The sequence below is a fragment of the Carassius carassius genome, chromosome 42 (assembly GCF_963082965.1).
Source record: "Carassius carassius chromosome 42, fCarCar2.1, whole genome shotgun sequence".
Taxonomy (NCBI): Eukaryota; Metazoa; Chordata; class Actinopteri; order Cypriniformes; family Cyprinidae; genus Carassius; species Carassius carassius.
This window is the reverse complement of record NC_081796.1, coordinates 159,554-174,532: the sequence shown is the minus strand read 5'-3', so window position 1 is coordinate 174,532 and position 14,979 is coordinate 159,554. Positions and strand designations below refer to the sequence as shown.

At 43.9% G+C, this 14,979-nt stretch overlaps 1 protein-coding gene across 1 annotated transcript in view; it reads left to right on the top strand.

The window, feature by feature from the left end:
• The window catches only part of LOC132123956 (cadherin-7-like), a 156,367-nt gene that overhangs the window by 74,597 nt on the left and 66,791 nt on the right, over positions 1 to 14,979 (top strand). The window contains exon 6 of the mRNA XM_059534647.1: positions 6,357 to 6,544. Within this exon, the coding sequence (XP_059390630.1) occupies positions 6,357 to 6,544 (188 nt within the window). The remainder of the gene's footprint in view (positions 1 to 6,356; positions 6,545 to 14,979) is intronic.

Genomic DNA, 14,979 nt, shown 5'->3' with positions numbered 1-14,979 from the left:
GAGGCTTAGGTCTTTATAATGATCTATAGTTTGTCAAGATTAAATTTGTCCCGTTTCATTTAATCTATTCGTAAACATTGACACGCGCAAGTTGAGGGGAGTTGAGAAAACAGGTGTCAAATATTTGGGTCTTACTGCTCTGGTAAAGTGTTGTAAATACAACTTAACCACTGATTTCTTGTTGTGTCCTCTTGTGGAAGGCCAAACAAAGTAGTTTTGCTTTCACAGTAAAACACACAGCATCTCAACTAAGCGGCAGTGGCAACAATGACTGCACCTGTAAAGACCCCTCTGGCAAGCTCATGAAGTTTGTGGACGACACTACAGTCATCGGTCTCATCCAGGATGGTGACGAGACTGCTTACAGACAAGAGGTTGAGCAGCTGGCTGTCTGGTGCAGTCCTAACATCTTGAAGCTGAACACGCTCAAAACAGTGGAGATGATCTTGGACTTCAGGAGAAACCCCCCTTCACTCCCCCACTCACCATTATGAACAGCACTGTGACTGCAGTGGAGTCATTCAAATTCTTGGGAACCACCATCTCTCTGGACCCGAAGTGGGACAATCACATTGACTCCATTGTTAAAAAGGTCCAACAAAGTTTGTACCTCCTTCACCAACTGAGGAAGTTTAACCTGCCACAGGAGCTACTGAAACAGTTCTACTCATTCGTCATTGAGTCTGTCCTGTGTACTTCAGTATCTGGTTTGGTTCAGCTAGAAAGTCAGACATCAGAAGACTACAGAGAACGGTTCGGACTGCTGAAAGGATTATTGATGCTCCTCTGCCTTCCTTTCGAGATCTGTATATATCCAGAGTGAGGAAAAGGGCTCACAAAATCACTCTGGATCCCTCACATCCAAGTTACCTCATCTTTGAACTTTTGCCATCTGGCCGGCGTCTCAGAGCAGCAAATACCAGAATAGTCAGGCACAAGAACAGTTTCTTACCCCAGGCCATCTACCTCATGAACAGTTAAATGTTCCCCACTTACGGAATAAAATGTGCAATATCCTTATATTTATTTTCTACCCCTCCATCCTAGTACATCCCTGCATCTTACTCAATTATATTCCATTATCATCTATAGCACAACTCTTTATATAAATTATTTATTTGCATTTTTTCTGTCTCTGTGTTGTTGTTTCTGTGCACTAGAAGCTTATGTCACTGAAACAAATTCCTTGTATGCGCAAGCATACTTGGCAATAAAGCTCTTTCTGATTCTGATTCTGACAACAGTACTATAGTGAGAATAAAAATTACGCATTCTTTTGATGCGTGAACAGTTGGGCAGTGTTACTCATATCTTCACACACAATGACGTAGACATGACATAACATGACAACTTTAGGAATCTTATCTATTCATGAACGGCTTGTAACACTCCGAAGATAAAGGAAAACTTGAAATCGCATCATATGACCCCTTTAAGAGCTCTTTTCTTTTTCTGGCCCATTTCATCTCTTAAAGTCTCTATAATGAGCTGATGAATTGAATCGGGTGTGTCAGAGTACATTATACATTACATTACATTGTGACTTACAAATGAGGACATTGGAAGCAATCAAAAACAACAAGAGAGTAATGATATATAAGTGCTATAGCAAGTCTCAGTTAGCTTAACACAGTACAAGGGTAGCAAGGGCTTTTAAATAATATAATTAATAAAAAGAAACAGATAGAATAGAAAAATAATAGAAAGGTAGTGTTTTTTTTTTTAAGAATATAATTAGAATAGTGAGTGCTAAAGTTAGAGGGTCAAATAAAGACGGAAGAGATGTGTTAAGCCGATTCTTGAAAATGGCTAAGTACTCAGCTGCTCGAATTGAGTTGGGCAAGTCATTCCACCAGGAGGGAATTGAGAGTGAGGAGTCACGTGCCGATTTGGGTTGATATGGGAGGGGTCTGAGACGGTCGGCCATGATGGTAGGACACGCTATCGGTTGCCAGGGGCAATGCCTTCAGAACTTCACAGAGGCACAACTAAACATTCCAGAGCTCTTTAATTTTTGCGCATTTATTATGTCATCCCCCTCACATATCCGGATGAGGTTGTATGCGCTGCGGAGGTCCAACTTGGTGAACACAGTGGCACCACGGAGATGTTCCAGGGCAGCTGGGACGAGGGGAAGTGGGTACCGGAATTTTACAGTGATGTTATTGAGTGCTCAGTAATCAATACATGGCCTCAAGCCTCCATCCTTTTTCTCTACGAAGAAAAAACTCGAAGCAGCAGGGGAGGTAGATGAACGAATATACCTGTGACGAGTGGGGCGGGGCCGAGGGACATGGGAGCGAGGCCGGGGGAGTGATTGGAGATGAACTACACCTGTTCGTCCCACCGGTCTCGAGGCCCATGGAGGAGATGGAAGGATATAAAACTGGAGCGACGACAGTGAAGGACGAGAGAGGACCAGGCCTGGGCTTTTAGTTGTGTTTTGGTTTTTATTTTATGCGCACCAGTCGTCCGTGAGGGGCTGGTGCGCTGTTTTTGTGTTTATTTTGTTATTAAAATGTTTTTGATTGTCCGCCGGTTCCCGCCTCCTTCTTCCGGATGAATATGAAGGTGATATCGTTACAGTGGTGCCGAAGCCCGGGAGAAGGAGGGACGCGCTGCTGAAGATCCCTCGCCGCTGTGGTGAATCCGCGGTGCCATCGAGCTGGCGAGGAGTGTGCCGCCATGGACGCTCGAGGCGGTGGACTGGAGCGAGTTGCCGGGGACGGGCGAGCTCGCTACCGGCCGCCCACGATGTGGAGAGACAGCTGCCGTCCGTGAGGGAGCGGAGGAGTCGGCGCCGTTCGCCAGGTGGCCGGAGCCTGCTGCCTCCGCCGGAACGGGGAGGAGCAGGGAACGGGGGACTCCTGCCGGCTGCCCAAAACCGGAGGAGCCGTCGCCGTCCACCGGGCGGCGGAGGAGTGTCGTGCCGTCCGCCGAGGGCCGTCCAGTGCCACCGCCAGGCACCGCGGAGGAGATCACCCAGCTGGTGGAGGGCCGAGCAGCGGTGCGTCTGGGAACCGGAATTTTTTTTTTTTTTTTTTTTCCTCTCTCCCCTCTCTCGTCTCTGTCGCTCCTCCTTCCATCTCCTTTTCTCTCGCCTCGCCTGTCCTACCCCCAGGTTCCCGCAGGTCCCCGGGAGCGGCCCCCCCGGAGGGAGGGGGGGGGGGAGTAGAGCGCAGTCTCGGGAGTAGGGGGTATGTGACGAGTGGGGCGGGGCCGAGGGACATGGGAGCGAGGCCGGGGGAGTGATTGGAGATGAACTACACCTGTTCGTCCCACCGGTCTCGAGGCCCATGGAGGAGATGGAAGGATATAAAACTGGAGCGACGACAGTGAAGGACGAGAGAGGACCAGGCCTGGGCTTTTAGTTGTGTTTTGGTTTTTATTTTATGCGCACCAGTCGTCCGTGAGGGGCTGGTGCGCTGTTTTGTGTTTATTTTGTTATTAAAATGTTTTTGATTGTCCGCCGGTTCCCGCCTCCTTCTTCCGGATGAATATGAAGGTTGATATCGTTACAATACCCTTGGGCCAGCGCCTCCTTGATGTATTCCTCCATGGCCTTCTCCTCGGGAATGGATAGGGGATATATCCTTCCCTTTGGCACTGGTTCACCCGGCAGCAGATCGATGGCACAGTCCCACGGCCGGTGTGGAGGCAGCTTGGAGGCCCATTTAGGGCAGAAGATGTCGTTGAAGGGGGCGTAGCATTGAGGAATGGTGATGGACTGATTTTCAACTGGGCTCTCAATAGACGTGGAGTAGACTGGGAGAGGTTCAGGGGATGGTGTGACTGAACTGGACAACCAGAGATGCATGATTGGAAACAGGCTTTGCCCCACTTCAGGATCTCGCCCATCTTCCAGGAAATCACAGGGTTGTGCTGCTCCAGCCACGGGTGCCCTAGAATAACGTCAGCGGTGGATTCCTCCAGAACCAGCAGATAGATCTCCTTGTGATGGAGTAGTCCAGTTTGGAGGGATATGGGGCCCACCCTATGGCGCACGCACTTCCTGCTTAGCGGCCTGCCGGTGATTGTGTGGACCTGGTAGGCTGACGGCGTGGCCGTGGTAGGGAGTTTGAGCTGACGGCAGAGGGCGCCGCAGATGAAGTTGCCGGCTGACCCAGAATCGAGGAGGGCGGAAACTGGAAGAGACATGTCAGCAGCAGTAAGTGTCACAATAGTGGTGAGTGGTTTCATTTGGTATCTTGAAGGGAGAATGGCACTCACCATAGGACGAGGAGGACGGACGGGGCACACTGCTAAAGCATGCCCCGGGGCTGCACAGTAGAGGCACAGATTCTGGGCCAGTCGTCTCTGACGCTCCGCCATAGTGAGGCGGTAGGAGTCGAGGATCATAGGCTCGCTGGCTGGTTCTGGGGGGCTGACGTTTTCTGGTCGGCAGAGTTGTGTGGAGGAAAGCGACTGGCCCTGGTGCTCTTCTAAGCACGACTGCATATGAGTGGCGAAGCGGATGGATAGCTGGATGAATTGCTCGAGTCCGATGGTATCCTCGTATGCAGCGAGATGCAAGCGCACTCGGGGTTCCAATCCTTGACGGTAGGTCGTCAGTAAAGCCTGTTCGTTCCATCCACTGGAGGCCGCCAGAGTCCTAAACTGAAGGGCATATTCATTGACAGACATTTTTCCTTGTTTTAGATTATACAGCTTCTCACCAAAGTCCCAAGAGTCCCAAGCTGGTCTGCCGAAAACTTCACGGAAATGGTCGATGAAGCTAGAATAAGACTGGATAACTGGGTTATTTTGAGTCCAGAGAGAATCTGCCCACAATAGTGCTTTACCTTGCAGCTGGGAAATAATAAAGGCTACCTTTGAACGGTCAGTGGGGTACAAGTGCGGTTGCATCTCCAGGACCAGCGAACATTGAAGGAGGACTCCGCTGCATTCCTCCGCCCAACCAGAGTAGGGCGCCGGCCTGGCCATGGGACTGGCGTGAACGGCAGGTGAGGAAGTGATGACAGGGTCGGCGGAAGTGCTCGCTGGTGTAGGAGGTGCTGGTGTTGCCATGAGTGTTCGTCGGAGTGCATCAACCAGATCTTGAAAGGGGTCCGTGAGGCTCATGCTTGTGCCTGGCGGTGCTGATCTGGTCATCTGTTACAGATCACTCGGGAAACTGAGGAGTAACAGAATGAAGATGTTTATTGTACACAGACACAAGCAGAGGAGCAGGTAGGGATGAGTGACAATGAGGATGGATCCGTGAAGGTAGGGTAAAGACTTCTTGGAGGGACGGTGAGCCACACACACGCACACTTGGGGAACTGGGTCTTCGGAAAGAATCGCTGGAGAGAGTAGAAGAGGAGTTAGTCCTTATAGTAAGCAAACAGGAATGATCTTTCTTTATTTAAAGAATCCTTTTAAACATAACAAACAATTCCAAGTAAAATACGCTTATAATTTCAAACTTTAATTTCTAAAAGCTTAAATTGATTAGTTATATAGAATTTACTTTATTATTTAAATTCTTGCCTGAACTTAATTATTTAATGTAGAAATTACATTTTTTTATGTATTATTTAATTCATCATAAAATAATTTTTATCAGTGTGGTAAGCGCTTCCATAGCCTGATGGAAAAAACAGAGAGAGGCCATCAGACTCCTAAACTCAAACCTAGCCTCTTTACATCTACATGACTTCCCTTAATTATCAGTAAGATACTTAATATACGGATATTGTCACTTACACACAGCAATGTCCGTAATTTTTATTTATTTACTTTTTTACCTCTATTGCTGCTACGTAAATACCCTGTACAACCTGTTTGCACATTCCTCCCTTGTACATTCCTGCTCATCTTAATATTTATTAAGTCTACAGTATTAAGTAGGTAGTAAAATGTGCCGGACAGTAATATTAAGTACTACTGTCTGGCACATTTTATTTTATAAGCATTTTTATTTTACTTTTTCCATACCATATTTATATATAATTTGTTATATATAAGTTGTGTTTCAGCCTACTTTTTGTTTTGGGTCAGTCCCACAAAAACAGACCAACATTTCACCCTAAAATCAAACAGAAATTCGAAATTGTAGTATGAATAATAATAAAAATAAATAAGTAAATAGAAAAGAAGACATTATGACTTTGTTCCTCAATTCTTATTACTGAAAAAAAAAAGTTCTCAATTGTCTTGGGAAAATGTCAAATCCAAAAATTGAATGGTCCTAAAATGTAAGAAAATGAGGTCATTTGCTACATTTTCATTAAGCAAAGTAACTTTTTGTAATTATTTCCTTTGATTTATAACATGGATATTGACAGGTTTAGTTTGGCGAGTTAGATTTTAGTGTGTTAATGTCAATCTAAAATGAAGTGTCTCTGTGTCTCTAGAATCATATCAGTACTCAGTGCTGGAATCTCTGCCTGTACCATCAGTGGTGGCCAAACTGAAAGCTGTGGATGCTGATATCGACTCCAATGCAGAGATGGACTACCATATAATAGATGGAGATGCACCCGGTGTGTTCAATATCACCACAGATGAAGACACACAAGAGGGAGTCATCTTTCTACAGAGGGTGAGACCATAGCGCACTTCATAATGAACAAGAAGCCATTTAGAGTATATAGTGAATTAGTTTGTTATTCATTGTTAACTCTTTCCTTGCCAAACACAAAATTTTCCAGGCTTTCGTGTTCCTGCTGTTATACGTTCGGAGCCACTATTACACATATCTTGAATGAGTCTAGAATGTTCCGCTCAAAAACTCATGAGGAAGATTCATAAGAAAAGCAATGTGATTATCAACGATACACAGCATATAAATGAAAACTGCCTAATGTTACCAAGTGAAATGTCGATCCAGGAAGTGGCAAAGGACTGTGAAGCTTTGGGGGTGTTTATGGAAGAGATTTACTCCATATTTGCTTTGATCATCCTATTGAATATGATCCAGATGTAGTATAAAAACGTGATTTTTCTATGCTTTTTGCTCAAAAGTTTTTATTTTTATTTTTTATAAACTTACCTACATTCAAGTGTTGATTTAAAAAAAAGTTTGAAGCTAAAATAAAACAGTTATATATAGTAATAACTAAGTAATAAACAAGTTTATTAGTAGAGGCTCTGTTCTTTATTTTGATGTATTGCATGTTCAGATATTCATAAAACAAAATATTCTGGATGCATGAGATTTTTGGAAAATCATCAAAAAGGCTGGTGGTGTCTGGCAATTTTTATTTTTTTTCAAAAAGCTGGCTGGAAAGAGTTAATATAGTAAATTTAGTCATCTGATATTGTGGTACTACAACTAACTACCAATAACTATCCTTCTGTTTAGAGTTTAGCTCCAATCCTGATCAAACACACCTAAAACCAATCAAGGTGTTCAGGAAGACTAGGGGTGTGTCCCAATTAAAAAGGCTGCATCCTTCGACAGGCACATTTGAAGGCCGATTACATCACTGTGGCGTGACTAAAGTTGTCCCAATTCAAAGGCTCCATCAAATGAGCCCTTTGTTTCTTGTGAAATTAAAAATACAACAGATGCTTTGCGGCCTCACATGCCCTAGAATTCATTGCCTGCCAGTGATTGCAGGATTTATTTGAGATAAATTGTTGGATTACACTCTTAAATGTGATTATTGTTTTCTAAGTATTTGAATAATGTATTTGCGATGGTCCGTTTTGATATTGTGGTGGGTTGTCACAAATAAATCAGTGACAAAAGTGAAAAACCTTAACTTTAACTGCATTTGGAGTTGGCACCATATTACTAGCCACTAGCCAGATCGATAAACAAACACAGACCAGAAGTTAACTTCAGGCCAGGTGAGTGCGTCTGATGAAAATGTGTACATAACTGTTAAAACAGTCCAGTACAAATGTTAATGCCCCTTGTCAACAGAACAAGAACAGCTCTCCGAAGGCTAGACCATCCCATTAACAATGCTCTGCCCGAACTTCACAGCCTTCGGAGGATGCAGCCTTTGAAATGGGACACAGCTTACAGTTGCATCTCAATCAGCCCCTGAGCTCGACAAAAAAGACCCCAGTATCAGGCCCAAAAAGGAGAAGTCCTGCCACATATTGGATATGTATTTAAACTCTCTTTTTTATGTGTATTTGAGTTCTAACAGGTTTTAGATGTTTCCTGGTTCATCATAACATCTTTCAAGTATGTGTATGTTTGATCTGATAATAAGACATGAGTCTACGGCTGCATCTGAAATTGCATACTCTCTGATTAGGTACTTATTTTGAACAAGTACTTACATCATGCCTTAAAGTACAGTATATTAAGAATATGAATGTAATCTGGATGCACTGCACTTATGTTATAATTGTTACATGATCTGTTGTGTCAGTTGCATCACTTCACTACCATTCAATGCTATTTCCTGTGCTGTTGTTTTTGGCCTTTAACGCCTTTATTAGATAAAACAGTGTAGATGAGACAGAAAATAATAGGGAGGAGAAATAGGGGAACAGGACAGGTAGATTCGGGTCATCTGAGGCTCGGCTGCACTACACCCATGGCCATTACTCCAACATCCAAGTACTGTACACACACTGTTTTTTATTCATATTCAGATGCAACTCATCTGTCATTCAAGAGATCACATGACAGGAAGCAGGAAGTGAAATCACCATATAAGGAGCTTACAAAACCTAATTTTACTATGCATAACCTCATCTCATCACGGTAATGAGTATGCACGATATTGTTATCTTGGGCACTTCTAAATAACATAAATGATAATTTATAATGAATTATTCAGAATTTGGAAAGCATTTTAAGAATAATTTCCCATCAATTGGTCAAAATGCACAACACCGCTGTATGCTGCTTGAAAGTTGTGTGTGCGCTCTGATGTAAACAAGTACACATAAGAAGCACATGGGAAACACGTGAGAGACGCGCTGAATGAAAGCACATTCACTCTCAGACAGCAGATGGCGTTAAACTGCAGAAAATGCAGCCCTTACACTGGAAACCCCATATATAAAGCTGTTGCTACTTTTAAAAACATATTTAAATAATTTTAAATAGCCATTCAGATTTTGTGGATTCGCTACGGTGTTTATCACAGCGCCAAATAATTAAATATTTAGACTAAATAGGCTATTTATTTTCAAACTTTTTTTTTATTTTTTATCTGGACTACAACATACCCTAGATTTTGTTTGTAAGCGTTTTGATTCTTTATTGTTCATTCACACTTTACATTAGGACTTCATTAGTTAATTCATTAGTTAGCATTAACTGCAAATGATAAATTCGTCTTAACATTTATTAATCTGATGTTCTCTCAGTGGCGCCGCACACGTCTGCTTCAGTGCTTGGCTCTCCAGTGTTTGTACAGTTTTTTTTTTTTTTTTTTTTTTTTCCTGTTTGTTGTTTAACAAACACGTTCAGTTTCACCAGGGATGAACTGCTTAACATTCTGTAGAACCAACCACAAGAGCTTTTACCAGATTTTAATTATTCAGATGTTTTACTGAACGTTATTGTCGGAGGAACAGCGGCCCTGACCAAACACTACAGGACGCACAGATGGGGAAATCGAGCGGCAGCGCTTGTCAGACTCAGGAAGCGCGGATTTCAAATGCCGTTGCCTAGCATCCATCTGGCAAATCTCAGCTCTCTACCCAACAAAACGGACAAATCCTGCTCTCTCGGATAAATAAGGATTTCTCACACTCTGCTGCTTTGTGTTTCATGGAAAAACTGGCTGAATGATGCCATACCGGACAGCGCGCTCCTTCTGCTGGACTTTCAGCTGTTTAGAGTGAATCGCGATGCACTTTCAACAGGCAAATCACGTGGCAGCGGGACGAGCCTGTCCTCCAACAAAAAAGCGACATCTAGCGGGCGTAAAAATAATGACAGTATCGCGTTGCGTCTGTCGTCATGAAATGACGTATAACGTCATTACCAATCAAAACGCACGTTTATTTAAATGCAATGTGTGGGCTTTTTACACCGATCTCACAGTATTTCCTACATATTTTACTAGGTGGCTTATTCGTTCGAAGGACCACACCTAACACCACCCCTAAACCTAACCCTCGCAGAAATCATGCTAAATTATGATTTATTGAGCATATACATTTTCGTGCACATCCATTCCCTGGGATCGAACCCATGATAGCATGATTACCTTTCAATGTATAGCGCAATGATCTACCAACTGAGCTACACGAAACGCAAATCAGAGTGCAAATAAAAGAGTACAAAACATTAATATGAAAACGATAGGGCCGCAATTGTAGTATACGCTCCGATGGGTCGTATTTCAGGGATTTGGACAAACGACCTATACGGGCGTATTGGTTGGAGGACAGGTTGAGCGGGACATGCTTTTACATCAATGAACGGTGGTGTACAGATGTAACTGTGTTAAAGAAGATGTGCTGTTCAGATCTACAAGCCGTTTTATTTGCAGCGGGAGTTTCACTCGTTCATTCTGGTGAGTGTTTACATTCCTCCGCAAGCGCACATGAGCTCTGCTTTACAGAAACTCGCTGATCAGATCACATAGACAGAACAACAACACCCGGACTCTGTTTTAATCATTCTTGGGGACTTTAATAAAGCCAATCTCTCCCGTCAACTGCCAAAATACAGACAGCATGTTACATGTCTCACCAGAGTGATTACACTATTACACCACAATAAAGGATGCATATAACTCTGTTCCACAAGCAGCTTTGGGGCTGTCTGATCGCTGTCTGGTTCATCTTTATACCGACCTACAAGCTGAAATTTAAATCTGCTAAACCTGTAGTAAGGACTGTGAAGAGATGGACTAGTGAAACAGAGCAGAATTTACAATCTTGTTTTGACCTCACTGATTGGAGTGTTTTTGAAGCTGCTACTAATGATCTGGACGAACTCACAGAGACTATGACATTCTTTATTAGTTTTTGTGAGGATATATACATTCCCACCAGGACTTATTTAACATTCAAAAATGATAAGCCATGGTTAACAGCAAAACTCAGACATCTTCGTCAGGCCAAAGACGATGCCTACAGAAATGGGGACAGAGTCTTGTACAATCAGGCCAGGAGCACAGTGAACAAAGAGATTAGAGCGGCTAAAAAGACCTACGCTAAAAAGTTGGAAGACCAGTTTACTTCCAACAATTCAACTTCAGTGTGGAGAGGACTGAGAGCTATCACTAACTACAAGACATCACCCCCCTGCACTGAGGCTAATCAAAGACTAGCTAACGACCTGAATGTGTTTTATTGTAGATTTGAAACCCCCAACACCCATTCTGACCATCTCCCTACACAACCATTAACACCTCCTGCAATCCCCTTCTCCACCCCTCCTGCTCTTCAAATCTGTGAAGATAATGTGCGTCTGGTCTTCAAGAAGACAAAAAGAAGAAAAGCACCAGGGCCAAATGGCGTTACACCAGCCTGTCTGAAAATCTGTGCTGACCAGCTGGCCCCCATCTTTTCACAGATCTTCAACAGATCTCTGGAGTTGTGTGAAGTGCCTTCCTGCTTCAAACGCTCCACCATAATCCCAATTCCAAAGAAACCCAAGACAACAGGACTTGACGACTACAGACCTGTGGCTCTAACGTCTGTCATCATGAAGTCATTTGAAAAACTGGTTCTGGCTTATCTGAAGGACTTATGCAATAAAAACTTGCAATATCCTTATATTTATTTGTTACCCCTCCATCCTAGTACATCCCTGCATCTTACTCAATCCTATTCCATTATCATTTATAGCACAATTGTTTATACACTTATTTTTTTAATTTTATTTAATTTTTTGTCTGTGTGTTGTTGTCTCTGTGTACTGGAACCTTATTTCACTAAAACAAATTCATTGTATGCGCAAGCAAACTTGTCAATAAAGTTCTTTCTGATTCTGATCTTAGGTATTCCAATATATAACACGTTGTTATCGAAAGTTGCAGCTGTTATTTAATGAGCAAACATGAACTTAGACTTGTATTTTTTTTTAACAAAGATTAATAACTTCTGTAGCAAATGTTAATGGTTAACTAATGAGGTCTCATTGTAAAGTGATACAGATTGGTCTTTATAGTTATTTTGCACTTTAATCTGTGTAAACTTTTAACTTTATATTATTCTGTATTACTTTATTGTATTTAAATGTTCAGTTATTTTTGTTATAAGAAAAAAGTTATTTAGCCTGTTATACTGTATTATAAACACTTTTTTAAAACTAAATAATACTGTATACCTTGATTAAAGCATTAGCAATTAATCGCAACAGGACAATTTGATACTGGCATATCCCTACTCATCTGCATATGATTTCTATGCATATTCCCATCCATGTGACACCATATTTAACACCGTTAAAGATACAAGACATTAAGGAAATGGGAGCTACGGACTATAAATGCCATTTGTGCCATACACAATTTTTATTGCCAAAAATCATTCATCCATCCATCCATCCATCCATCTTCTTCCACTTATCCGGGGCCAGGTCGCGGGGGCAGCAGTCTAAGCAGAGAACCCCAGACTTCCCTCTCCCTAGACACTTCCTCCAGCTCTTCTGGGGGGACACCGAGGCGTTCCCAGGCCAGCCGGGAGACATAGTCTCTCCAGCGTGTCCTAGGTCTTCCCCGGGGTCTCCTCCCAGTGGGACGCGCCCGGAACACCTTCCCGGGAAGGCGTCCAGGAGTCATCCGGAACAGATGCCCGAGCCACCTCAGCTGACCCCTCTCGATGTGGAGGAGCAGCGGCTCTACTCTGAGCTCCTCCCGGGTGACTGAGCTTCTCACCCTATCTCTAAGGGATTGCCCAGCCACCCTGCGGAGAAAGCTCATTTCGGCTGCCTGTATCCGGGATCTTGTCCTTTCGGTCATGACCCAAAGCTCATGACCATAGGTGAGAGTAGGAACGTAGATTGACCGGTAAATCGAGAGCTTCGCCTTGCGGCTCAGCTCTTTCTTCACCACGACAGACCGGTACATCGACCGCATTACTGCAGAAGCTGCACCGATCCGTCTGTCAATCTCCCGTTCCATCCTTCCCTCACTCGTGAACAAGACCCCAAGATACTTAAACTCCTCCACTTGAGGCAGGAACTCTCCACCAACCTGAAGTGGGCAAGCCACCCTTTTCCGACTGAGGACCATGGCCTCGGATTTGGAGGTGCTGATTCTCATCCCAGCCGCTTCACACTCGGCTGCAAACCGTCCCAGTGCATGCTGAATGCACTGGTCCTGGCTTGATGAGGCCAACACGACAACATCATCCGCAAAGAGCAGAGACGAAATCGTGTTGTCACCAAACCTGACCCCCTCCGGCCCCTGGCTGCGCCTAGAAATTCTGTCCATAAAAATCATGAACAGAACCGGCGACAAAGGGCAGCCCTGCCGGAGTCCAACACGCACCGGGAACAAGTCTGACTTACTGCTGGCAATACGAACCAAGCTCCTGCTCCAGTCGTACAGGAACCGGATAGCCCTCCATGTGGACTGGTTGGGCAAACTCCCATGAACCCTACAGCACCCTGTAGAGGGTATAGAGCTGGTCCAGTGTTCCACGGCCTGGACGAAAACCACACTGTTCCTCCTGAATCCGAGGTTCTACTATCGGCCGGATTCTCCTCTCCAGTACCCTGGCATAGACTTTCCCAGGGAGGCTGAGAAGTGTGATCCCCCTGTAGTTGGAACACACCCTCCGGTCCCCCTTCTTAAAAAGAGGGACCACCACCCCAGTCTGCCATCCCAGAGGCACCGTCCCCGACTGCCACGCGATGCTGCAGAGGCGTGTCAGCCAAGACAGCCCCACAACATCCAGAGACTTGAGGTACTCAGGGCGGATCTCATCCACCCCTGGTGCCTTGCCACCGAGGAGTTTCTTGACTACCTCGGTGACTTCAGCTTGGGTGATGGACGAGTCCACATCTGAGCCCTCACCCTCTGCTTCCTCAATGGAAGACGTGACAGCGGGATTGAGGAGATCCTCGAAGTATTCCTTCCACCGTCCAACGACATCCCCAGTTGAGGTCAACAGCTCCCCACCTTTACTGTAAACAGCGTTGGTAGGGCACTGCTTCCCTCTCCTGAGGCGCCGGACGGTTTGCCAGAATCTCTTCGAGGCTGACCGATAGTCCTTCTCCATGGCCTCACCGAACTCCTCCCAGGCCCGAGTTTTTGCCTCCACAACCACCCGGGCTGTAGTCCGCTTGGCCTGCCGGTACCTGTCAGCTGCCTGAAAAATCATTCAGTATGCTTGTTATGTTTTTAGCATAAAGAAAAAAAAAAAAAGAAAAAAAAAAACATAAAAACCGTTTAAAATAGTTAAAATATTTTATAATAGAGTTGGTCTCATTCTTTTCCATTGGCCAAATACTATTTAAATTGTTTTTAACAATTCAAATCAAATTTAATTAATGCAGTTTTGCTGATAAGATGAACCTCTTTTAGCTAGTTTTAGCCTATATTTATTGCAGTTTAAATAGAATTCGGCGTGTCACTGACAAAGTAGGCTATTTTTATAAAGAAAACATTCAAATGATCATTTTCTTCAAGTTGTATCCTTCAAATCTAGTGGTATTTTTTCATAATGTTGTGGAGATGAATTCACGCGACATCAATACCTCAACACCGCAAAATCAACACCAAGCAGCTGCGGTTGTACAGTAAGCAATTATCATTGGACCTATTCAAACCGGACAATTGACCATTCGACCACTGAATCCAGCAGTGTCTGCCATAATATCGAAGTGCGGATCATTGATCACTGTTCTCACTAAAATATTTTCACATAGCATGAAACCTGCAGTTTAGTTTAAAGATGAATGAGCGTGCACCTATAGAACTCCTCGCTGTCATTACATGTCAACAACATGCCACAGGAAAAGTGCATTCCACTAAAAATGTCTACATTCTTATAATTTTTAATGTTTAACTTCTGGATAATGACTATGCATTTTCAATGCTTATCTCCATTAATGAGAGTGGAATATTTAATGTAAAGGTTGCAACGCTGTGTGTACAG